Below are 25,769 nucleotides of genomic sequence, written 5' to 3' on the forward strand. Positions count from 1 at the left end.
CTCTCTTCTATCCCATATATTAAGCTTTCATAGATTAAAAAATACCCCTTTTAGTTATTTTAAATGTTTTTATTTTTGCTTAACCTGTTGTGATCTTACATTAATGTAAGACTTTGCTGTTTCAATCATGCCTAACATAATCATATTTTTAAAAAGAATTCCAGATTCTCTGTCCTTAAATTAACATTTTACACTGATAGAGTCTTCAGTCTTTCAATTCAAGTTTTTTTTTACAAGTTATAATTGAGGAAATAAAAAATTGAGATCACAGAATAAAATCCAAATGATCATAAACTTAGCAGTTAAATGTTTCTCAGCAGATTTTCTATTCCTGCTGAGATTCTTCCTTGTGAGAGAACAGAGCGTGGGTCTCTTTCTGTGACAGCATCGACTCACTCATTATCCGTGTGAACAAAGTTATTGACAGGGGAGTGTGAGGGAACAGAAACAGAATTGTATGCAGGAAATGAATGAAATACTGAGATCATGATGCAATGTGAAAATTAAGAAGCTGTAGTATGGCTACAATAGGATTGCATAATGCAAGAAAACATCATGTGAAATTATATTAAGCATTTTACTGCATCATACATCGATTAGCCATCTGTTGACAAAAGCAAGGAGACTGCTTTAAAGCAACAGAAGACTGCACAACATTTTTCAGGTTCCTAAAATATGAATTATGAAAGAGAATTAAGCAGGAATTAATAGAGCAATGTAGGAAACGGTTATTACTTTTTATATAAAGACTTCAGTTAACCCACATCTTTCCACTGTTCCCCGAGACAGTGAAATGCTAGCCTGTCCCCAGTTTCACTTTGCTCAGAAATTGCCCTGGGTGTCAGAGCTTATCAAGACCCTGGCAGGAGTCATTGTTAAAAGTGTGGAGTTCCATGCTGATTTCTATCGTGGGTGAGTGTGTGTGTGTGTGTGTGTGTGTGTGTGTGTGTGTGTGCTTTACTGGGATCAAATACCTGCCCTAGGCAAATACTGTGCCTCTGAGCTACAGCCCTAGCCACTGGATTTTGAGGAAAGGTGTCACACATCTTGCTCAGTATCCCAGGGGTGTCCTCAACTTCAATCCTTTCCTGACCCTCCTGAGTGCTGGGACAGGGGCTGGACCCCCAAGACCAGCCCTGTCCTGGCTTCTCATCATTAGAAGCATTGTCAGTGACCATTTAATCCTTACATATGTTAATGCCGTTTTTAAATACTCTGAGATTGGAAAGGGCACATTTTCCTTTCTCTTCATTACATTTACAGCAGAATTTCTGTCTTTGTTCAATATCCTGGAAATCACCGAGTCAGGTTTCTCCACCTCTAAAGATAAAACTCAGTCTGTGGTGGCAGCAGCAGCAGCAGCAGCCCTGGTGCTGGAAACCTCCCAGGTTATCTCAAACACAACTTATTTTAGAAATGGCTATTTCCCTTTGGAGGACAGGATGTGCTGAGACAGCTCAGAGCAGGGGGTACACCTGGGCTCCCCATTCCTGTTGGATCCATGTCACAGCCACCTCTTTTGTCAGATGAAGGTCTGTGTAAGGGTCATTTAGAATCAATGTGAAAAATGTCAACTAGCCTGATGTTTATCCTTATACACTATATACATGTATTAAATCATCACACTGCATCTCTGTAATTAATAAATTAAACCATAATTAAATTTGAAATCAGAAAATATTCCAAATCTGCTGAGAAATGACATATTTTATGTCAAACTTGTCCCCTCACACCGGGAGCCCCTTTCTTCTTGTGAGAAGGCTTACACGCTCCAGAACATCAAAGGACAAACGTTCACACACCCTGACACTGCAGACGTTTTTAAGGCAATACCTGGAGTGTGCATCTATCTAGGGGTTGAATCAATTCGAGAGGATGGACGAACAAGTATAACGATGCATACCTTCACCCAGAGAGAGCACTGCTGTAGGATCTTCTCAGCAAGATGGATAGCAAGTTCATCGGGGGTGTCTGCTTTACTGCAGGAACTCATTGTCTGCAAGGCTCCGTTGTCAGCTCAAGGGATGTGCTGGGACCAAGCCAGAATTCCATCTTCCATCAAGCTGAGCTTTTTAACGTGAGGACCGCCTGGCTTCTTATAAATTTAAGTCTAACATAATTTTAACTGCAGCACAAGCAACTGTATGTTAGAGGTGTGTACCTTAGTTCCCCAGGATTTCTCCTCAAGGTTGGAATCCTAAGTAAGAATGGAAAATGAGCCTGCCCAAAAATATACAGAAAAATAAGGCACCCAGGGATAATAGGTAGAAAGTCAAAGCTATGCCTCCTTGATTAACTTTTAATCGCAAAATGTTGATATCCAGTGAATCAAGCTATTTAATCTGTGTGTCAAAAAAGAAACTCTGGTTTCTAAAACCCATAATTCCAAGCACAGTTTGGAAACTGTTAGCTCATAGTGAATTTGTAAGGTAACTGGTTTTTTGTTTTTTGCTTCTTTTTTTTGCCTCAGAAAATAAACCTCACTTAACATTAACGACTTAAGTGAGAAAGAAATGTCATTTTAGCGTGAATGGAAGACTTTTAAGGTCTTAGATGCTCTGGCTGCCTGTGGAAGATTGGACCTATGTGGCATTTTTTTCAAAATTCTTCTGGGAAAACCTGGTCTCTTGTCCACAATTAAATAAGCACACAATGTACAAGAGAGATACCATTTATTAGAACCCCTGTTTGCACTGCATAGTAGAATTTTTAAAGAAGAATAAGTATTCAAAACATATTTTCAAGTCATAACTGAAGCTGATAAGTTAAAAAAATCTCTTCATTATATGCTTAACAGGCTCATCTGCATTAGAAGCAGAAGGGATAAGCTTCAATGTGTAGATATTAGAAACATCATAAATGTGAAGTTTCAAGGACTTGGCTTGTGTCACGTATTTCTGAAGGCCACATTCAAATGTTCAGCATGATCACTGATGTAAGCAAATCATGTTTATGAAAACTCCCAGGTCCGTTTGATGCTGGAATCAAAGCTAGTTCACCGTGCCTGAGCGTGGAGAAGGAGTCGGATCATTCAAGGTGCAATCTTTTCCTGCTGCAAAAACATGGTTTTGATAATCTAAAGAAGTTAGAGTTTTAATTAGAAGAGAAAAAAAATGAATGAAACTGTTATAATATTGACTGGATACTAAATTTCGTACTATTTCTCAGTAAGTAGTAACATCATAAGAACATTGTAAAAACTGGATCTTTGAAATAAATTATTCCAAATTTATTCCCAGTTTGCATAGGTAACATGTTTAATTTTTAGTCTATTAATACAAATTATGTTTTTTTTCTTTTTACCTGGAGACAATATTATGCTTCTAAAAAGAAGCTTTACTTTAAATTTAGCCTTTGATAATATTTACTGGGTTAACTGTAAAAATTTGACCCACTCAATTCTACTCTTTACGGGTTCCACTGAACCATTTTTTTGTACTGATACCTTTTTCTATGAAACGTTTTTCTTGATAACTTTTTAGATGGACAATAGTACATTCAAGAAAAGTGATTATCATTCTTTCTCTATATTCCAATTGCTATTTACCTGTAGATTAACAAGTGAAAAGTGGGCTTCATTAACCTTGAAATGATATTTTGTACAACCTAACAACAAAGCCTTTTCTTGTATCTTTATGTTGCTTACACATTCTTATTAGATGTGTATTTATGGCATCTCTTACCTACTGGTCCTGGATTTTATGTTTCTTTTCCCCACATTCAATGTTTTTTTTTTTTTTTAACCTTATTAACTAATGACCCATTACAATCATAGTGCTACCACCACAATTCGTTTGATGTTTGGATTTATGCAAATTTCACTCCCATAGGTAGCCTTAGAAAATCTTTTTCACTCCTCTTTTCTTATTTTATATTTCCTTTTAATTTTACTACTGGTTCTTTTCCTTTTGTGTTTAAATTAAAATTCCAAGTTCATCCAATAACTAAGGTGTAATCTTTATCTATATAAATAGTTATCTGCGTCATCATTTCTATGCTAAGCAATGAACGGTCTTGTCCAGGAAAACTGTTAGTTACACACAAAGGTTCCAAGTGTAGCTGGATTTCAGGGCAATAAAATAATTGTAATACTCTGTTTGCCATGAATACCAAGTTCATTCAGTTTTGTAGATATATAATATGTTCTGGGAGGTTGTATCACCTACTAGAGGTATTTTATAGTTTGTTTATTTATTCATTTATTGTATGTTTATGGGTGTTCTGCTTCCATGTACCATGTACATTCTTGGCACCTGAAGAGACCAGAAGAGTGTATCAGATTCCATGCATGATAATGAGTTGCCATAAAGGTGCTGGGAATTGAATGTGGGTCCTCTGAGAGAGCGGCTGGTGCCCTTAACTGCTGAACCACATCTCCTTATGCTTTAAATACCCTTGATGGCTTTATAATTTCATGAGGACTGTTACAGGGAAGTGAATGTTATTCACAATAATGAATTTATTCTGAGGAGGTGAGAACTCAGCACAGAACTGTCAGATGGTGTCACCTCCCGATGCACAATGGCTGCCACAAGAGCTGAGGCTCCTCTTTTTGAAAAGTTCGTAATTATTTGCAATACTAAAAGAGACTGTGCTTTCAGCCAAGCGTGATGACACACACCTATAAGGTATACAGGTGATGGTAGGAGGTGACTTGAGAAGATAAGGTGGTCAGGGCCATCCTCCACTACATAGTGGGTTTGAGGCTATCTTAGGCTACGTGAGATTCTGACCCAAAACAAATGAACGCATAAGTAAATAAACACTGAACCAAACAAAATGAGATATCTATGGGCTTGATTTTTAAAAGCTAAACATAAACACACATATAACTTGCTGCCTTGTAGCACAGACTGGCATCAGCTGATGCTCTTCTGGACCTGTTTCTCCATGATGGTGCCAGAAGTTATACATGCAGGTACCTTCTAAAATATGTATATATATATATTTTTAATGTATAGGCAAGGCTACTTTGCCTGCATGTGTCTGTGTATCACTTTTGTGTCTTATGCCTGCAGAGGCCAGAGGAGGGCATCAAATTCCTTTGGGACTGGAGTTGCAAACCACTGTGAACCACCATATGGGTGCTAGGGATTGAACCCAGGTCTTCTGCAAGAGCAGTAAGCATTCTCAACTGCTGAGCTAACTCTCCATTCTCCCTTCCTCTTTTTCTCTTTGAGACAGGGTCTCATGTGTCCTGTGCTGGTTTTGAACTCATTATGTAGCCAGTTTTGACCTCCTGCCTCCACCTCTCCAGTGATTGGACAACAGGCATTTCTCTCCACATTAGGTCTGTGCATGCTGGGCGAGCCCTCTACTGACTGAGTCAAGTCTATCTGCGTGAACCTTCATCACAAACATCTGGGGAATCTAGGATGCCGAGTCCCCTGCTGTTGCTATGTGGTTTGCAAACTACACCTACACAACCTCCTTTTTCCAAATCATAAATAGAGATACATTTTGTGTTCAGACACACGCATTTGTAAATGTAAGGCCCCCAAAGGCTTCACTGTTCAACCTCTAGAGAGAAATTTGTGAAGCACGTTGAAAGGTTTCCTTATGAGTGCATCTCGCCAAACATTGAGAGGAAGGAGAAAAGTAGCCAAAAAAGAAAAACCAAACAAAACCAAAAGTTTTTGCTCTCAGTGAAAAAGACGTTGGACTCCCACTCTTCAAAGCCCCAATCTACCCAGCTCATGATTCTGCTTCTCCCCGCACTTCAGCTTGTGACCCTGTTCCTACAATGTAGAAAGGAAAGAGAAGCAGCCGAGAAAGCCAGGTGCAGTCTCCACGAATGCAAATACCCTCTCACATCTCTTACATCATTTTCTTTATGCCCAGAGCGACTGTCTGAGTAAATACTGCGTATTGAGCTTACCCCTCACAGCCCCTGCTCTTCTTTTCTCTCCCTTTCCGAGTTAACTCTGTATGTGTAACCTTCGACCTGTAGCATCCATTGCATCCACTCACAGCAGAAGGAAGAGCTCTGGAAAACTGTGAGGCAGGTTATTGAACTTATTTCTCTTTTTAATGTCCTGTGTTTGTACTCAGAGACCCTACTCTCTGGCCCTGCACATGAGGCCCTCCTGCCTGGCAGTTTGCCCTCTCTCACGGCACTCCTGTATTCCCCCACTTCAAAAGCATCCAAGATCATTCTGACAAGAAGAAACATGAACTTCCCTGGTGCAGGAGAGATGTCGAGAGCCTCTCTTTTTATCACACAGATGAAGTGCCGCCTAAAAGCTGTGTTCTAGCCCTCCCTCTTCCGTGGTTATCCCCTTTCATGTCTCTTTATTTGCCATGGATTGTTGAAGGGCAGCTTTATCTTCAGCACTCAGTCACCAGCACACACAAGCAGTGGCTACATTTCAAGGATTCGGTGACTAGGTTTGACGGGATGTTTGATTCTGCATTGGAAGCATTTCCGGGAACAGAAAGGTCTCGCCAATGATCTGGTGAGATGGCGCTGAAAGTAAAATGCTTGTGGCCATTTGTGATATCTGAGTTCAATTCCCAGGACCCACATGGAAATTGAGGGTTGTCTTAAGTTGTCTTCTGACCTCCACACATGAGCCATGGGTGTGCACCCTCAGCAAATAAACAACTGTAATTAAAAAAATTAAAGGTCCTTCCACAATGCTGTTGCATGAGGACATAGGTATGAAAGTATAATAGGCACAGCAGGCTAGAGTACGATAAACGTTGAGTGAAAGCCAGGCATGGTGGTGCACACCTCAGGGAGGCACAGGCGGGTGGAGTTCGAGGCCAGCCTGGTCTACAAAGTGAGTAGAGGACAGCCAAGGCTACACAGAGAAACCCTGTCTTGAAGAAAAACAAAACAGAACAAAAATGAAAGTTTGAGTGAAGGCTCTTGGTCCATGTTGGCAGCCTCTTGCCAGGATTATACACCTCAAATGAAACACCGTGTTATAGGAGAAGGCTAAATGCCCAGAACGTCGGTGTTAAGGGAATCCCATCTTTTCTCAGTCAGTTACTCAGTCTTCTTCCCAGATCGACTTAACAACACAGCCTGGTCCTTGTTCCTAACCCTCCTCAGCAGTACAGGTTGGCGTCTGAGCATTGACCCGACCTCAATACGTACTGCTTCAGAATATAAAAACTCACACACTCCTAAACAATTCCCACGTAAGAAAACAAAACGGACCAAACATCCGTAATGAATTCTGCCCCAATTCAGACAGGTGCTAGTGGTACCCAAACACAATTAGCCATTCCAAACTTTGTAAGGTTTTAACATCTTGGGAGGTCCCGAGACTTGATTATAATTTCTTTCTCAAACTTACATTTCTCCAAATCAGCCTCCTGAGTGCCCCCTTCACCTCCTTGTTCCTGAGCGTGTAGATCAGAGGGTTGAGGAGAGGGGTGATCATGTTGTAGCAGAGGGTGAGGAACTTGCCCTGGTCCTGGGAGGAGCTGTTTCCCGGCTGCATGTACATAGATGATGTTTCTGTAGAAAAGCGAGACCACGGTGAGGTGCAAGCCACAGGTGTTGAAGACTTTGTGCCTTCCTGAGGATGACTGCATGCTTAGCACGGCCCTCACGATAGAGAAATAAACCAAGATGAACACCAGCGGGGACAGCACGATGCCTATTGCCAGGATGAAGGCAATGCCTTCGACGATGGCTGTGTTGACACAGGCCATCCCGATGAGGGCTGGCATCTCGCAGAGAAAGTGGTCCACCCTGCGGTACCCACAGCGGGGTAACCACAGGTTCGTTGGGGACATAATCAAAGAGTTGGCCACACCACAGCCCCACGCAAGAGACACTAAAATCATGCAGAGCCTGGGGCTCACGACCACCATGTAGTGCAGGGGCTTGCAGACCGCCACAAAGCGGTCATACGCCATGACGGCCAGCAGGAGGCACTCCACACCGCCCAGGCCCAGGAACAGCACCAGCTGCACAGCACAGCCCACAGAGCTGATGGTCTTGTCCTGCCCGCTCAGGTTGTAGAGCAGCTGTGGGATGGAGCTGCTGGTGAAGCTGAGGTCCAGGAAGGACAGGTGCGTGAGGAAGAAGTACATGGGGGTGCGCAGGTGCGGGTCCAGCCTGGACACCAGGATGATGGTGCCGTTGCCCAGCAGGGTCAGGAGGTAGGCGGGCAGGAGGACCGCGAAGAGGACCCTCTCCAGCTGGGGCCGGGCAGAGAAGCCCACGAGGATGAAATGGCCGAAGGTGCTGTCGTTGGCCGCGTCCATCTCTGCTGCACCTGAGGAAGATGGGAAATAATAAATACAGAGGTAAATAAATAAAATTAGTATTACTAATGATACTTAAAGTTTGAATGAAAATGGTCCATCTGTACAGAGCTTACTGGGTTGCTTATAGAAGTGGATAAAACATTTCTAACTTGACAATCAGAAATCCTGTCAAACAAACAGACAAACAAACTGAAAATAAGTTTTACATGAATTGGTCCAAATTAAAATAAAAACATTTTAGAGAGGAAAAAGAACAGACTAAACCTGTAAACAATATCCTTGTACCATCTTCTGAAATAAGGGTTCTGCATACGTATTTTGGGCAAAGCCTCAGGTTGTACAGGAGCATACTATGTAGTCAAGGCTGGCTTCAAATTCATGTTAAACTACCTGACCCTGCCATAGCTTTTGAATATAAAAACACATTTTTGAGGAAATAAAGTTTTAACTCATCAGAACAAGGTGTTTCTGTGATCGTTATTGTGATTGTTAAAGAAACTCCATTCCATGCCAGCCAGCCATCTTGGTGCCCACTAGCTATTTGTCTTTGACTGAGGTCCCTGGAAGATAAGTTCCCAGTAATCCTGACTCAGTGACCCCCACTCAAAAATGTACAGCCGTGACTAATTGCTTGTTATGATATGATTAGCTGCTGTTTTGGCTTCTGAAACTTGCTTATGCAGATACTCGAAGATTGTTTGGGGTTCACTTAACTTGGCAGAACAAACCAGTTTTTCCTTCCTTAACACTATGTAGCCTAGTTTTGCCTAAAACTCATGATGCTCCTGCCTCAGCCTCCTGCACACTGGGATTGCAGGCATGTGTTACTCCAGTTAGCTTCAAGGGCACAGTTTGTTTTGTTTTTCAATAGAAAATCCTACATGCTTCCCGTAACTCCTATACCTGTAACCACATCTGATGCCCTCTTCGGGCATGCAGGTGTACATGCAAACAGAGCACTCACACATTAAAAAAATGCTTACATTAATGAAGGAGGGGGAGGAGCAAGGCATGGTGGTGCACACCTTTAATCCCAGCACTCAGGAGGCAGAGGCAGGCAGATCTCTGGGTTTGAGGCCAGCCTGGTCTACAAAGTGAGTCCGGGACAGCCAGAGAAATCCTGTCTCAAAAAACAACAACAATAAAAAGAATGGGCATCTTCCCTAGGTAGTAGTGTAATTCCAGCAACAAAACACATTGAAGTCTCGCAGAGCTTAAGGAGCTGTTATTGATTTTCTGAATGAACTAAGGAGTATTGAGGCTTCATCTTAAACTAAGATTTTAGATAAGCTTCTTATGACTAATATTAAACAAAAAAAGGGGGGCCTACAAGACACAAAACTGTCCTGTTTACAGAGAAGCCAGTCACAGTGAATGACAGAGAATAGGCTGGCAATTCACACTCTGCCAGTGTCTGTCTCACCACAGTGTCTCTGTTAACTCAGTCTGTTCCTGGCAGGGATACAGGGGATAGAGGGAAAGAATGAAAGGATTCTCTGCAACATCTGTTTTCCAGCATCCCTTGAGACATGACTATCACAGCTTCCTCTGAGAGAAAGAGCGTGGCTGACTGCAGGTCCCCCTTTACAAATGGATTGTTTTTGGCTGATAACACCCTTGGGACTTAGACAGTCGGTGCTTTCTCTGTCTAGACTAAGCAGGAGAAACCCTCCAATAAGGGGGGAAAAGCCTGGTTTTCCATCTAAAGAAGACCAGCCTGAAACCAGAAGATGTAAAGAGACATGCTGTCCCAGAAGATGCAGTAGGAAACTGGAAAGAGTGACCGTTGCCATCATGATAAGCACTGGCAGACCCCAGGAACATGACCCCAGATCCAGCTGCCTGCAGATACTCACTCACTCCTAAGCCTGACTGGTCTCTGAGCTAAGAAAATGTAACTTTTTATTTTTCTCTTTCTAGACACCATTAAAAATCAGGCCTGACTGCCCGGACTCTCTTTCCTTCTCTCTCTCTTTTCCTCCCTTTTCCTTCCCTCTGTCCCTCTCTCATGGCACACCTTCTTCCCCCAAATAGCTGCTCTAGATTTCAATTGAGAAGCTTGCCTGCTTGTTTGGCTGCTAACTCAAAAACACTCATTTCTCTCTATCTTCCTCCTCTGGGCACTTACCTAGCTCCGCAGCCCTGCTTGTGGTTTTATCTCACAAATCCTGATGAAAATTGTCCTCCAGTTTCCTTGAGTCACTTTTTCAAATCCCTTTCTCTATAAGATCAAGGACCTGCAAAAGAGCTTCGAATCTCTCAGGACATCTACACACACACACACACACACACACACACCTGTCTTCTCTACTTGAATATACATAGTGTCTCTAACTTTGACTTATAGTTTTACACCATGTAACCTTTGAGTAGAAGAGATTGGCTTATTACTTATCCCTTTCTTTGGTCTTCAGGACACACATACCAGATGGACAATGAACAATTTCAAGCACATCTGACTTAGAACAAAGCTAATTGGTGCCAGAAGTTCTGCTCACCTGTTTATTTGGGCTAAATGGTGGGAACCACAGTTTTTCTTTGTGCATACAAAATCAAAGAGGTTGCATGTGGCTTCTGTTCTTGGAAACAGCCCTGTGGCAGCTACAGAAATGGATTCCTGCAGGAGGTCAGGATGGCCTCGTGGTCTAAGATGCTGCATCCAGCAAGGGGTTTCTGCACCCGACTGCCCCATCTCAAACAAACACCGCTGATTTAGCAGTTAATACCCACTGCTCAGCCACAATTACAGAGTCACACAGCCTTTTTGTTGTTGTTGTTACTGTGTATGTTCACGTGGTTTTTTGTTACCTGCCTACAGGCAGTTTTTTTTTTTTCTCCTTATCTTTTCTCACCCTTGGAATATCTTTGTTCATCTTTTTTTTCTAATTTGATATAAATTATTTTCTGTGAAGTGCTCTCCTCCAATTAACTCATTGTTGTTCAGAGAACCCTTCATGAGACATTGATAACATGTATATTTTACACATTCCATTTGGTATGACTATAATTTTCTTGTCTATCACTTTACCTAATGTATACTTTAAAATGTATTTCTTCTAGCATATATTTTGTTTTTGCTTTTTTGTTTTTTTGTTTTGTTTTGTTTTTTTTTTTTTTGGTTGACTAGCTGAAATATATTCAAGTGATAGGGTGTATTTGGTTTTATTGCCTAGTCTTTGAACTGGTTAATTCACCTCCTGGCATCAGGCATTAGTGAGTCTAATCCTGTAAGAGGGGTTGGGGATTTAGCTCATTGGTAGAGCCAGCCAAGCACAAGGCTCTGGGCTTGGTCCTCAGTTCAAAAAAAAAAAAATCTGTAAGGGCAGAATCATGATTGTCTATGCTTTGCTTCATGGGCTCATCTGCAAGGAAGACATGAGATAAGACTGTTCATTCAGCATGTTGATGCAGAGTAATGAGAGAAAGACAAGTTTCAGAAGAAATCTGAGATCCAAGCCCTACTCACTGTTTTTGACAGCATGTCGCCAAGTTGATGTAAGTGTCTCAACAGGAGAGACTTTCACTCCAGCAAGCAGCTTGCTCCGGCTTCTGCCTGCATGCTGTCCTCACATCTGGTTTCCAGCCTGAAGCTGACGGCACTGTGAGTGATTCTATGCAAAGTCATAAAGCAGGAAGATACCCGAGAGAGAGGAGGGGATCCCTGGGGTTCACCTTTCCCTGTTTGTATCCAGGGATCCATAACCCGCACAGGCTGGGACCATGGGTCTCCCCAGTGAGAGGGAGAGGCAGTGCAGGGGACTCAGGGTGGGGATGGGGGTTCAAGTTCCCCCATGGATTATTGTCTGCCAATTGCGAAATGCAGAGGCAGGCACCACAGGAGCAAACTAGTCCTTTTAATCTTTGTATGCCTTTCACCCAGCCTATGGGAGGCAGAGTTCTTCCTTGATAGGAAATTCGTTTATGAGCTCACTTATTCAAAGATCGTCAGCAATTCCTGAAAATACAGAATCCCCTCCCCCCCTTTTCGGGGCAGCATTTTGTCATTTCAAGTCACAGAAAGGCCACCATCCCATACAAAAGTTCCATTGCACTCTGTCCAATTTTTCTACTCCAGAGACTCATGAGCCGAGCAATCCTACGAAGAGCCACGTCATGAACACGTTAAGCCCTGGGACTGTAGCGGGTGGTTTTTTTTTGTAGCTGGAATCATCAGCACATACACAGCCCTTTAATACATTGGTATTTTACCTTTGAAAGTCCCCTGGGTGAATTTGAATGAGTAAACTAACTTTTGTTTAGTAACCTGCTTATGCAAACGTAGCTTAACCTGTGATACCAAAGAACTAGTTTAATAGATGGACTGCGTTGACCAGCCTAATCACTTTATGAAAACAGGGTCTTAAGCGAGATAGAAAAGTTAGTTAAAGCCATCAGTTTACCGGTCCTGTGCTTGCAAACATTTGTTCTTTCCTCCTCGTCTGACAGACAGGGGTGGGACACACAGGAAACAAAACATGCTAATTACCTGATAGAGACAGAAGAAACACACGGTGAAATGAGTCCCAGGGCGGCAGTTCCTCCCCTAGAGGCTGTAGTAAATTCACAGCTCACACTTCGCTGTGCTCACTCTCTCTCTCAAAGATGATCTCGCCTCCCGACAAGTCCACAGCGTTTCCCCAGCACCACCAGCACCACCAGCACCACTGCTATTATCACTATCACCACATCTATCACCACCATCATCATCACCATCACCAACATCAGCACCACCACCGGTACTACCCTGCCATACCCAGGCAGGTCTCAGCAGACCGGGCTTTGTGAAATGAAACACAGTCAGTGAGTGAATTATCTAATTGAAACAGTAAACCAAGTGCTTCTACTTTATTTGCTTTTTCATGTGTGTGTAGGAACGAGATGGGACATAGTGAATACATACCACGGTGCCTATGTGGAGATCGGAGGACAACTCTCAGGGGCTGGATCTCCTTCTACATTGTTGAGGCCGGGTTTATTGTTGCTTCTGTCACATCGCATATTTGTGCTTGCTGGGCCATGAGTTTCTGGATGGCTCTCCTGGCTCAGCCTCCCATCAGCCATAGGAGTGCTGGAATTGCAGATATGGGCGACTACACCAGGACTGTTTTTTAATGGGTTCTGGAAAGTGAACTCAGGTCCCCGGGCTAGGGTAGGAAGTGTTTTTACCCTCTGAGCCATCTTGCCAAGCCCAAACAATGAAATTGTTTCTGCACTTTTCATTTGCATAATCCATGTTATCCTCTTCACCACACAGGGCTTTAGGACACTGGTTGATCCTCATGTCTCCTGATGCTGCCGACACCATTCTGGTAGGGGTGAAACTATTCTAAAGAGAGACACTGTGGCCCTTACTTCTGCTGTCAGAACACTGGGACAATAACTGCAAAGAAATTGGAATTTCCCCCAGAATCCTAGACTTGGAGAAGGGAAAGGCTGAAGCCTGGTGCTGGCCAGAAGGAACGCTGGTGACTGGGAAGGTATTTAAATCAGGTCTGTCAATCGTCAGACTATCTTGCAGAAGAGACCAGAACCAAGACATCAGTGGATGAGTGATGGGCAGGACCGCACCTTGACCAGGACTGCTCTGCATGCCTCTTGTCTTCTTCAAGGCTACACTTCGTGTTAGGACTCTGAAGGTGGAGTTGAGCATCTCTGGACCTCTGTTTCTCTTCACAGTGTGGCCACTTTGAATATGTTCTCTATCTTTGCTTTCTCACTGGTACTTACCTCTTCCTCTTTCTAACTGAGAACAGATAACCATCCCTGGCTGGTCAGAGCTCAGGATTTGGGCCTTCAAACGTAAGACTAGAAGAACAAGAAGGAACAGAAAAGCTGGATCAGTTAGAATCTTATGATTATATCAGAAAGGAAAGAAATACCAATAGGCACGGAAAACAAAGAGTCAACCTGGGATCTCAGTTAGGTTCCTGAACAAGCCGTTGAAGGTGGTAGTCTGCGTGATTCTTAGAGCAGCCCACACCTATGTTCCTTCTCCCAGCACCCTCATACTTAAAAATCTAAATATCCTGATAGACCCCAACTCTGCCTCCCAGTATCTAATCCTAAAAGCCTCTTTTTAAAAAATTAATTAATTGATTGATTAATTAATTAATTTTTACTTTTTATTGATTTAATATTTATTATAATCTATTCACTTTGTATCCTGGCTATAGCCCCCCTTCATCTCCTCCCCATTCTGCCCTCCCTCCCTCTTCTCCATCATGCCTCTCCCCCTTAGTCCACTGATAGGGGAGGTCCTCCTCCCCTACTATCTGACTCTAGCCTATCAGGACTGACTGCATCTTCTTATTTTGTGGCCTGGCAAGATGCCCCACCCCCCAGAAGTGGTGGTCAAAGAGCCAGCCACTGAGTCCATGTCAGAGAAAGCCCCTGCTCCCCTTACTAGGGTACCCACATGGAGACTGAGCTGCCTACGGTCTACATATGACTAGGGAGTTTAAGTTCTCTCCATTCATGGTCCTTGGTTGGCACATTGGTCTCTGCAGGGGCCCCTGGGCTAAAATCTATAGTCCTAAAGAAGCTAAACAACAAGGAAGATCCCAGGGAAGATGATTAATCACCGTTCAGAATGGCAAACAGTATAGACATCAGAAGTGGGAGAAGACAGGGAACAGCACAGGCGCCTACCACAAAGGGCCTCTGAAAGACTCTGCTGATCAGGGTGTCAAAGCAGATGCTGAGACTCATAGCCAAACTTTGGGGAGGGTGCAGGGAATTTTATGGAAGAAGGGGGAGATAGAAAGACCTGGAAGGACAGGAGCTCCACAAGGAGAGCGACAGAGCTAAAACCTTCTTCTTTGTGAAAGCCAAGGGTCTACTTTTACCTTCGATGGGATTCCTAGAAGATGAAGGAAACCTCGTCCTCCCCATCCCCAACCCCCACCATGCACACCCAGCAGCCAGTGTCACTGTGGATCTGTATCTTGGTCCCTGCCTGTGCTGACAAGCTGAGGGTGACCCAGAAAAGAACCCATCACTCACTGCCCGGGGAGCTGCTGGCACCAGGACTCTCCTATGAGAGCTGGCTGAGTTGTGGGCACTCCCTACTTATGGGACCTGTGGACTGTGGTCTGTGAGGGAATGGAGACTGGGAAGGAAGACTGTGAGGACTGAAAGACTCCACACAGGATGGTAGCATCAGCAAGGATCAGCACCGTGGCTGACAGGTCACTATAGTGCCTAAGCTCTAATTTCCTTCGGATAAGGTGTAGTAATTTCTGCCCACATTAAAAAAAATAGTATTTATTTATTGGGGGGAACACTGTTATGATACATAATAATGTGGCCCGTGTGTGTGTGTGTGTGTGTGTGTGTGTGTGTGTGTGTGTGTGAGTACCTGGGCAGGCCCAGACTAAGGTGTACCACCTTGAGAAATTGCACCATATAACTGATCTGGTATAAGGAGGTTTGTTGGGGGAAGGGAGAAGAGGGCCTGCAGAAAGTGTAGAGGCAGTGAGTGAGCCATGAGGTCAGAGAGAGATAGAGAGCTAGAGAGCGAGAGCAAGAGGGGGGTTTCAGAGTGGGAGAGAAAGGCGGCACCTAGGACACACAGAGAGAAGCCCCAGGAGCAGAGAGAACAGAGAGAGCTGGGGGGGTAGTGGTGGAGGGGTGTCCTTTTATCCAGCAGCAGGTGATGATTCGAGATGTTGCCAGGTCCCGGGGGGGGGGGGGGAGGAGGCCAGAAGAATCAGCTGCACACTAACAAACACTCACAGACATCAGAGGACAATTTGTGGGAATCTGTCCGTTCTCTTCTTCTGCCATGTGGGTGCCGGGGCATTGAACATAGGTGATCAGGCATCAGTTAGAGGCAAGCAACTTGACTCACCGAGCCATCTCAGAGTCCCCATTCTCACAACTTTAAATCGTGGGCAGGACGGCCATGCCACTTCTGCTTCTTCCAGGTGGCAGTGTTGGCCTTCTGTACACAGCAGACTCTTCTGTCCGAGTCCCCCATAGGTTTCTCAATCTAAATACTTCCATTCAAGTTCTTCCTGGTATGATGAACTGAAATAAAGGTCTTCACTGCTTGGGAATGGAGAGATGGCTCAGTGGTTAAGAGCACTCGTTGACCTGAACCAGGTTCAGTTCTCAGCATCCGCATGGCCCACAGCTGTTTCTCACTTTATTTTGGGGTCTCAAACCCCTTCTGGCATCTGTGGGTATCGCATGAATGTGATAGGTACATGATACACACAATCGAAGTGCTCACACATGTAATATAAAATGAATAAACAAAAAAAAAAAGCTTAAATTATTTGCCACCGACTCTCATTAAGTAGCTAGTAGTTAACAATTCATTGATGCTTGCATTTTCTATCCCATTAAAGTATGGTCTTCTACAGTCCATATAATGTTCATTTAAGTGACAGTCCTTGAGTAAAGTCAGTTGCAGCAGGAACCTTCGGGAACAACGTGGGGAATGTCAGACCTGTCCTCACACCTGCCGTCACTCTCCATATCCAGCAGAGGACCCAGATGAACATTCAGGTGAGTGAGAGATTATGTATGGTGTTCTTATAGCTGGGTCAAGCCAGACCCCACCTGTTTGGTAAGGATGGAAAGAACTTCTTCTAAGGCCCCAGGTACTTATCATTGCTGTGCCTGGATTAGCTAACTATACCAAAGGCTTTTTGTGGAACCCACATTGAGACTTCTAAGAAGAAGTCTGGCCAGCTAGTATGCGTTCCTCTCTGCCTTACCTCTCAGACTGGGACCCGGATCTCACAGCTTTCTTCAATCACTGGCCCCTCCTACGAATCAACGGGAGACGGAAGAATGAACCTGTAAAGTTTGAGTTAAGTACAAGGCATAGGGATTGTTTTTTTTTTTTTTTTTTTTTTTAGATATGGAATCGACTCTCCACACATATGCCTCAGTTACCTTTTGTGCGCATGGAGGATAGGAACACATCAGACCTGTGCATGGATGTTACAGCTGCTGCCGCTGGAGCTGAGGCTTGGGAAACGAAACAGCCATTCTTGTGAGGTTGGTTTCCCTCAGCGCATCTTGCACCTAGAGCCCATGGGCAAAGCGGCTGAGGTGTAAATGCAGGCACTGGACGTCTGCTGGACAGCAGGAATCCCCTCATTAAGGCAATGTGGTGATAAGAATCACCATGTAACTGAAATACTATTACCCCAGAGAAACAACGTGGTAGTCGTTAGGCTCCTCCCTCATGGAGGGGATGGGGCCTGGCTCCCATCCTCCGGCTCACTTTGGGAGGGGCTGTGGAGAGACACGGATGCTCATGGGTAGCTGTGGTCATCGCCCATTTTTGTGAAATAAATCACAGCTGGAATGGGTTGAATTCTTCCACACGAGGCTTCCCTGTCTGTGTCTGGGTCTATTATAGAATCAAGGCACCCGCCCCTTTGAGATAGTGGAAACGAGACTATGTAGTCAAGAGATGACCTTGAACTTTGAACCCCCCCACTTCAGGTCCCAAGTGCTGGAATTACAGATTTACCGCCCCCACCCACGGACTTCCTGCATGTTAGGCAAACACGCTTGCAACTGAGCTGTACCTGTAATCTGGGAGGAATGAAAGTCAGCGTCACACAGATGGAAGGGGTGGGGTTTAGAAATAATTGCCATCTTTAAGCTACACAATCAAGTAGCAGAAATCAGAACGGGTGGGGGGGGGAGAGGAGGGCTCTGTCATTCAGTCCAGACATCTGTGGTTTCATCCGGCTGCTGTGCAAAAACACTCCGACCAAAAGCAACTTGGGGAAGAAAGGGTTCGTTTGACTTATTTTTGCAAGTCATGGTCAAACATTGAGGGAGTCAGAGCAGGAACTCAAATAGGAACCTGCTGTAGAAGCCAGGAAGGGAAGTGGCTTGCTGCTCCTTCACAGGGCTCTGCTTAGCTCCTTCCTTAAACAGCCCAGATCCATTTGTCCAAGGAGCGGTGCTGGGGATGCCTGAACCAATTAAAAACAATATAACCCCTCATAGACAAGCCCATAGGCCCATCTGATCTGTTCAATTCCTCAGTCAGGATTCTCTTTTCAGATGACTTCGGGCTGTGTCAAACTGACAAAGCTAAGTAGGATATGATGTGTCTCTCAATCACTTGGTTGCTCTCAAGAGTAAATGAAACCTTCCCCAGCTGGTCCTGCCTCCTCAGCCAGCTGCACAGGAACTTTTCCTCTCTCTCCTTATCTTGATTTGCCATTTCAAGTTATCGAAGCCAAACCTACGATTTAGAAGCCAGATCAAAGCAGCTCTTCACCAACAGGGGCTCTTGTTTCTTTTGTGTGCTCCCTTTGCTCCAATGTAGCCCAAGAGGTTTCCAGTTAGAGTACAGGGTCTGCTGAGAGAGGTGTCTGTGTCCCCTGCTACCTCAAGTACAGTCGTGACTAAAGGACCTATGAGGACAGTGTGTGACACTCTGAAGGCTCACGGTGAGGAGCTAGGCAGTGTAGACATTGCAGTGGGTACTTTCCCAACTGTTCTCAGCTTCGTCTTGGAAGAAAAGCTGCACGATTTTCCTGGAGGGGGAAAAAAGATTCTTCTTTGCTTCTCGTTCTGGAGTTTTGGCGATAGAATCACAGCCGTCTGCAGTGAGGCAAGCCTTTCCTCGTGGTGGACTGGGAGCAGAGTCTGCTGGGTTTTGTCTTCAGTTCTGAGTCCATTGTGGAATCACAGTAGTTAGGCCAGCCACAAACACAGAGATTAGCCAACAGGGGAGCCTGGCGGGGACTTAGCACCCATGGAGACTTTCTCACGAACAAAATGAAAACAAACCCGAGATACAGAAGCTTTACATGTCAATGCCTGTCCCAAATGTTGTTATCACAGGTCACCTTTTCTGTTTATCCAGAACCTATGGCAGACATGAGGTGGGCGGTGTCAAATCAAAGGACGGGGTTTAAGAGCAAAGGACCACGACGATTCCACAAAAGGCTTTAGGTGGGAATTTCAGAAATATAAAACACCAAACTATGCTAAAGTCGATGCTGAATGGTGGTTATGAAGAGACGCTTTTTTCATATGACAAAAACTGCCTAGGATGTGTCTAAGAAATTAGAAAACAGGGTTGGCAGGATGGCTCAGTGGATAAAGGTACTTACTGCTAAGCCTCTTGAGATGTAAGCCTCTAGGAGATGTAAGGTCAAAGGAGAGAATGGACCTGGAAGTTGTCCTCAGACCTCCACAAATGCATTGTGAAACATGCTGGCCTACACACAGACAGACAGACAGACACACACACACACACACAGGAAATATGTAATAAAAACAAACAAACAAACAAAATAAAATTCTAAGGAAAGTTGTGTCCTACTTGGCACCAAGGTACTCGGTGGGAATTTAGCTTCACTGCTTTCCTAGTCGAGTTAGTTATCTTTCCATTGAGCTGAGTAGGTCACTGAACATCGATAAAGAAGAAATGCCCGGAGGCTCAGGGTTCCGATGCTCTGTCCATCAGGTTAAGAAGGTGTGGCCAAGCGGCTCCTGACCTCATGGCAGCCAGGAAACGGCAGGGAGGTGTGGCCTCCTGCCTGTTTTTTCTTTCTTAGTCCCGTTAATCTGTCTGGGCTGCACAGAGTCACATTCTCCTCCTCAGCGAATCCTCCACAAACATCCTTACTGACCCCTCTGAGGTGTCCCTTAGTCTCCTGGTCACGCTGACAAGGGAGATGAGCGAGCATACTCTTTGTTTTATTGCTTCGGGGACCATCCTGGGGTCGAATGGTTGGGGGACATGCCGCGTTCAGTTCATTCAGAAAGCAGATGGGTTGGGACCTTAAACAGGCTTATAGAAGGCCAGAAGATGCACCTCAGCAGAGTGGTGCAGACTAGAGCTGACCAGATCCAATACTGCTGAGGCTACCCCGGGCCTTTCATGGACTGACATCAAGGCCAAGGGTGCCTGGCCCTCTCCTCCCCTTGAAACTAAAATAGGGACATCGGCGGGGACAAGAGAGCATAGATGCTTATGTCCCCACAGTCCCTCGCCCCCAACGTTAACGGTGCATAGGAGGCACCTCTTCTCCCCTTACCTCACTGTGGGAATACATTTCGCCATGTACAGGATAGCACGACAACGCCATTCTAGGGACAAACCGTGAGATCTGCATCTTAGACGGAAGTCTGCTTTAACCGCGAGGAAGGAATTTAAAACACACATGCCATCCTCCTACTACCAAACCCCAGAACTCTTCAAGAATCCGATAACATGCCCGCTTTCCCCTCTGCTACAGCGCAGCCTGAACTGCCCCCAAATCGCCGTGGAATGTTTTTCTCGGCCCCTTTCTTTCTCATTAAAGTGTTTGCTTGAGAGCTTGCGTTCTGTTATGGTTTTCCTAGCCACCCTCACCAGGATAGCTTCCCTCTGGTCTGTCTGGGACGGGCCTTTACTTCCCTTGCCTCTCTGCTACCCAGCAGCAGCCTCCTCAATGCCCCCTTCACCTCCTTGTTCCTGAGCGTGTAGATCAGAGGGTTGAGGAGAGGGGTGATCATGTTGTAGCAGAGGGTGAGGAACTTGCCCTGGTCCTGGGAGGAGCTGTTTCCCGGCTGCATGTAGATATAGATGATGTTTCCGTAGAAAAGCGAGACCACAATGAGGTGCGAGCCACAGGTGTTGAAGGCCTTTTGCCGCCCTGCGGCGGAGCGGATTCGCAGCACAGTTCTCACGATGTAGCCATAGGAGAGCAAGATGAACACCAGCGGGGACAGCACGATGCCGATCGCCAGGACAAAGACCGTGCCTTCCACGGCTGCAGTGTTGACACAGGCCATCCTGATGAGGGCCGGCATCTCGCACAGGAAGTGGTCCACCCTGCGGCGCCCGCAGCGGGGTAAGCTGAGGGTCACCGGAGACATGGCCAAGGAGTTGGCCACTCCGCAGCTCCAGGCTACTGAGACCAGGCCTATGCAGAGCCTGGGGCTCATGACCACCATGTAGTGCAGGGGCTTGCAGACCGCCACAAAGCGGTCATACGCCATGACGGCCAGCAGGAGGCACTCCACACCCCCCAGGCCCAGGAACAGCACCAGCTGCACAGCACAGCCCACAGAGCTGATGGTCTTGTCCTGCCCGCTCAGGTTGTAGAGCAGCTGTGGGATGGAGCTGCTGGTGAAGCTGAGGTCCAGGAAGGACAGGTGCGTGAGGAAGAAGTACATGGGGGTGCGCAGGTGCGGGTCCAGCCTGGACACCAGGATGATGGTGCCGTTGCCCAGCAGGGTCAGGAGGTAGGCGGGCAGGAGGACCGCGAAGAGGACCCTCTCCAGCTGGGGCCGGGCAGAGAAGCCCACGAGGATGAAATGGCCGAAGGTGCTGTCGTTGGCCGCGTCCATCTCTGCTGCACCTGAGGAAGACATCCATACCGACAACGATCAGAGTGGATATTTACAGTGATGTAGGACGAGACTGAGTCACATATGCGGCAAGCCAGTCGACATGGGCAGAAACGAGTGCTGGTTTTGACCCAGCAATTGCTGCTTAGCGAATGGGCCTCACTCACTCTAGTCCCGCCTCTAATTCTGTGAAGTGAGTGATGAACTGTGCTGCGGCCCAACTTTTGGTTCCCCCGAGACCCACAATCCCAAGCTCCTGTCCAAATGCAAAGAGCACGAAAGAAAGTCACAACTAACCAGTAGTATTTGAAGATGCCCAGCACAGCTGACTGGACACTGGGACATCACCCATCTGAACTCATGTGGGTTCACTGACACACAGATATTTAAAAAAAAAAAAAATATGCTGGAATTTTTTTTCCTAGAGATTTTCCATAATTTGTTGACTCAAGAATAGAATGGTGTTACCTAGAAATAGCTCTAAAATTTTTAAGTTTGTCATGTTGCAAATGTATAAACTATATGTAGCTATTTTGTACTTTATAACCTACTGCAGAATACAAATTAAATCCATCATAAACAACTAAAGTTTGTTAAGACAGACAGGAACAAAGAGCATCTGGAGTATTATTCCCGGCAGAGAGGGACGTAAGCAAATGTGAGGAAGCATTGTGCCACATCCGGGTCAAATGAACTGTGGTCTGTGGCTCTGCTTCAGTGGTTCGGTCATCCCCTGCTGCTCTTGCTGTGGTCGGAAGGGTCAGAGAACCCACTCCCAACACCACCCATCTCCAGTTCAATAGCTAGCGGTCACCAAGTGCTGTGTGGCATCTAAGAGTGACTCTGAGATTCCCATACGTTTTCCACTCTGCAATACAGAGGCACTCAAAATGCTCTCTAGCGAACTGCCACCGTCACCTGCGTATCTCTGCACGGTTGAAGCCCTCCAGTAGCTACTCTAGATGGGAGTCAAACGTTCTACCCAGATTTTCAGAAGTTTTCAAAAGTAAAGGTGGTGGACACCCTTAACAGCTGGATTATTTATTTGGGGTGATGTTTATTCCAAAGGCACTTTCTGTCCTTTTTATTATTATTTTTAGTGAATTTTGGATTTTTGGATAGAAAAATGGCATAGGAGACAATAGGTTACCAGTAAAAGCTCATGCTCATAAAAACTATTTCAGGGCCGGCTACTTAAGTGGTATGTGCTTGTTTTTCCTCCAAAGTACATGGGAAATACTGTTTAAAGAAAAACTGGAGCCAGGTGGGGTGGCCCATGCCTTTAATCCCAACACTTGGGAAGGCTGAGGCAGGTGGATCGCTGTGAGTTCGAGTCCAGGACAGCCAAAGATACACAGAGAAACCCTGTCTTGACCCCACCCCCTCCCAAAAGAAAGAAAGAAAGAAAAAAGGAAAATTGAATCCCAATTAAAGTTTTTTTAAATTACATTGTGTGTGTGTGTGTGTGTGTGTGTTAGCTCAGCTTTGGAGGTCTGAGGACAGCTTTCAGGAATCAATTTTTCCCTTCCATCATGTGGGTTTGGGGGGGGGGTCAGACTCAGGTCATCAGGTTTGGTGGCAAGTTCCTTTACTCACTGAGTCTTCTTGACAGAAGAAAGAGAAGGCCTGGGCCCAGGTTCACACCCTGCGGGAGAAGGCTGGTTGACCCAGCTCACAGCTGAACAGCACATGCAGAGCCCCTGGCCGCTGTTTCCTCTTTTCCATGAAACTGTACCACATTCCAGGAAAGGTGGAGAGAAAGGAAGGGTCTTTCTCTCTCAGGCTTGTCCAAAGTGTAAAAAAACATACTTTCTCTACCGAGTTCCATTCCCTTATTTCTTTGGTATCTAGGAAGGCTGAGGTGGCTTACATGCCCTGCACCAGAGCTCCGTGGAACATAGGCATGAGGCATGAGCCCATTCATGCATGGAGTTTAAGTTAATTCATAGTTTTTAAGAGATCAGCACTTCTCTGTACACCTTAAGTTTATACGTGTTTTAATAAAAGAAACACGTTTGTCTTACAGAACTAAAAACTGAGTATTTTCTCTTTGTCCCATTAATCTCATGTGTAGAAGTCTTCCCTGCATTTAATGACCCCTCCCCCCAGTCAGAGGATACACACCCTCTGGACCATCTTCACAACATCAACACACACAGATGGTCCTGGAAACAGTGGTGTATCACTGTAATCCCAGTGCTCAGGAAACTGAGGTGGGAAGATCAGGAGTTCAAGGTCATCTTTGGCTACACAGCAAAACAAAATGTATGGTGAGAATGCACGCAAAACTAAAGAATAAATAATCTTTTATTTTTTCAATTTTTCTTCTTTCTTTCTCCTTCCTTCCTTCCTTCCTTCTTTCTAAGACAAGGTCTCTTGTAGCCCTGCCTAGCCTAAAACTCACTATGAAAATCAGGCTGGCCTCAAACTCACAGAGATCCTCCTGCCTCTAACTCCCAAGTACTGGATTAAGGTGCATACAGTTCATTTATTACCATGCCTGGCAATAAATCTTTTTTTTTTTAAAGTCACTCATATTTTCTAAGTATCATGTGTCATATGATACTTATGTATGTCATATGCATACTTCATTTCATATTTCTCTTAAATATACAACATGGTTATTGTTGATTATAAACCATATCTTCATGTTTTAAATTGCTGGTTCTCAGTAATCAATGAGAACATTTCTCTAGTTTAAAACTCACTTGTTTGTAAACCTTTTATTTTCCTACAAGTCACTTCTTAATTTTCTATTTTGCTGTAGGTTTTTTTTAAAACCAGATTTTTGAGAAAAAATGTAAAAATGGATCTCTCTTACTTCATACCTCACTCTACAAGTGTATCCTTCCAGACACCTGTTATAGTTTAAGGAAAGTACATATATAAACCTCTCTCTCTCTCTCTCTCTCTCTCTCTCTCTCTCTCTCTCTCTGTGTGTGTGTGTGTGTGTCTGTGTCTGTCTCTGTTCAGGTGCCTGCAGAGGCCAGCAAGGAGTACCAGATCCACTGGTGCTATGGCTTTAGGTGGGAGTGAGCCTCCTGATGTGGGCGCTGGGAATCCAACCCTAGGCCCACTGCAAGAGCAGGAGAGCTCTTAGCCGCCGAGCCATCTCTCCAGCCCTGTGAGTGATAAGATGTTAATCTGTCTTTGTTCATCTTTGTCACTGTCTTCTCAGAGATCATGACCTCAACTCTCCTTTGCCTTCTCCTAAACATAACAGAATGAGAAAGGAGACTAGGAAGGAAGGCGCAAGAGGCTGGAAACTCGAACAACTGAAATGGGTCTCCAGTCCCTGTAACAACTGGGCGCTTCAAAGCACTGCAGAATTCCATAGTGTTTGAGTCAGGAACCCAGAGAAGTCAAAGAATGGGGGATTGGGAACTGAGAAACAAGTCCTAGCACTGTGAAGGGCTTGGGTTTGATTTTCAGGACAGGCTGAGTTCAGATTTTCTTCCTAATATTCATTCTCTTGACTGAGGAAGGGACTATTTTGTGACTTTTTTATGTCTAACAGGAATGTTTGCACTTGTGGCTCCCAAGCCATCTGTTCCTAAGATGTTACTTCACTGGCCCTCTTTTAAAAAAATCATCTGGCTTATCTCTTTGTGGATCTCCTGTCCCCGCCAACCCTAGGTCCTTCATTACCCTTTCTTTCACAAGACTCCCTGCACTCTGCCCAAAGTTTGGCCATGAGTTTCATCATCTGCTTCTGTACCCTGCTGGGTAGAGTCCTTCAGAGGCCACCTGTCCTAGGCTCCTGTCCTGTTCCCTGCCCCCTCCCTCTTCCAAGATCCGCCCCATTTGCCTTTCCGAGTGAGGATTGATCATGTTACCCAGGGTCCTCCTTCTTGCTTAGCTTCTTTAGTTGTACAGATTTTACTATGTTTAGCCTATATTACTGGTCTAGTATCCACTTATAAGTGAGTGTATACCATGTGTGTCTTTCTGCTTCTGGGATCTGGGCAAATGAGACTGATGCTCCAACTGGAGACCATGAATAGAGATAACCTAGAACTCCTACACAGATGTGGCCCATGGCATCTCAGTCTCCAAGTGAGTTCCCTGGTGATGGGAGCAGGGGCTATCTCTGACATGGACTCAGTGGCTGGCTCTTTGATCACCTCCCTCTGAGCAGAGAACAGCCTTGCTGGACCATGGAGGAGGACAATGCAGTCAGTCCTGATGAGACCTGAAAAAGTGGGGTCAAAGGGAGGAGG

The 25,769-nt window shown here is 45.1% G+C and overlaps 2 protein-coding genes across 2 annotated transcripts in view; both read right to left on the reverse strand.

The window, feature by feature from the left end:
• Positions 1–8,223, reverse strand: part of LOC129666762 (olfactory receptor 2W3-like) — an 8,416-nt gene extending 193 nt beyond the window's left edge. Inside the window, 3 exon segments of the mRNA XM_055594000.1 lie at positions 6,048–6,155; positions 7,321–7,455; positions 7,457–8,223. Of these exon segments, the coding sequence (XP_055449975.1) occupies positions 6,048–6,155; positions 7,321–7,455; positions 7,457–8,223 (1,010 nt within the window).
• A 12,342-nt stretch (positions 8,224–20,565) lies between these two features.
• On the reverse strand, positions 20,566–21,549 carry LOC129666957 (olfactory receptor 2W3-like). The gene has a single exon (XM_055594353.1). It carries the CDS (start codon positions 21,547–21,549, stop codon positions 20,566–20,568), a length of 984 nt encoding a protein of 327 aa, XP_055450328.1.
• Between the last annotated feature and the right edge of the window lie 4,220 nt (positions 21,550–25,769).

The sequence above is a fragment of the Psammomys obesus genome, unplaced genomic scaffold (assembly GCF_907164565.1).
Source record: "Psammomys obesus unplaced genomic scaffold, mPsaObe1.curated_primary_1811, whole genome shotgun sequence".
Taxonomy (NCBI): Eukaryota; Metazoa; Chordata; class Mammalia; order Rodentia; family Muridae; genus Psammomys; species Psammomys obesus.

What these genes read in the sequence shown, in the direction of transcription:
- LOC129666957 (XM_055594353.1), bottom strand. Translation starts at nt 21,549, where the DNA reads ATGGACGCGGCCAACGACAGCACCTTCGGCCATTTCATCCTCGTGGGC.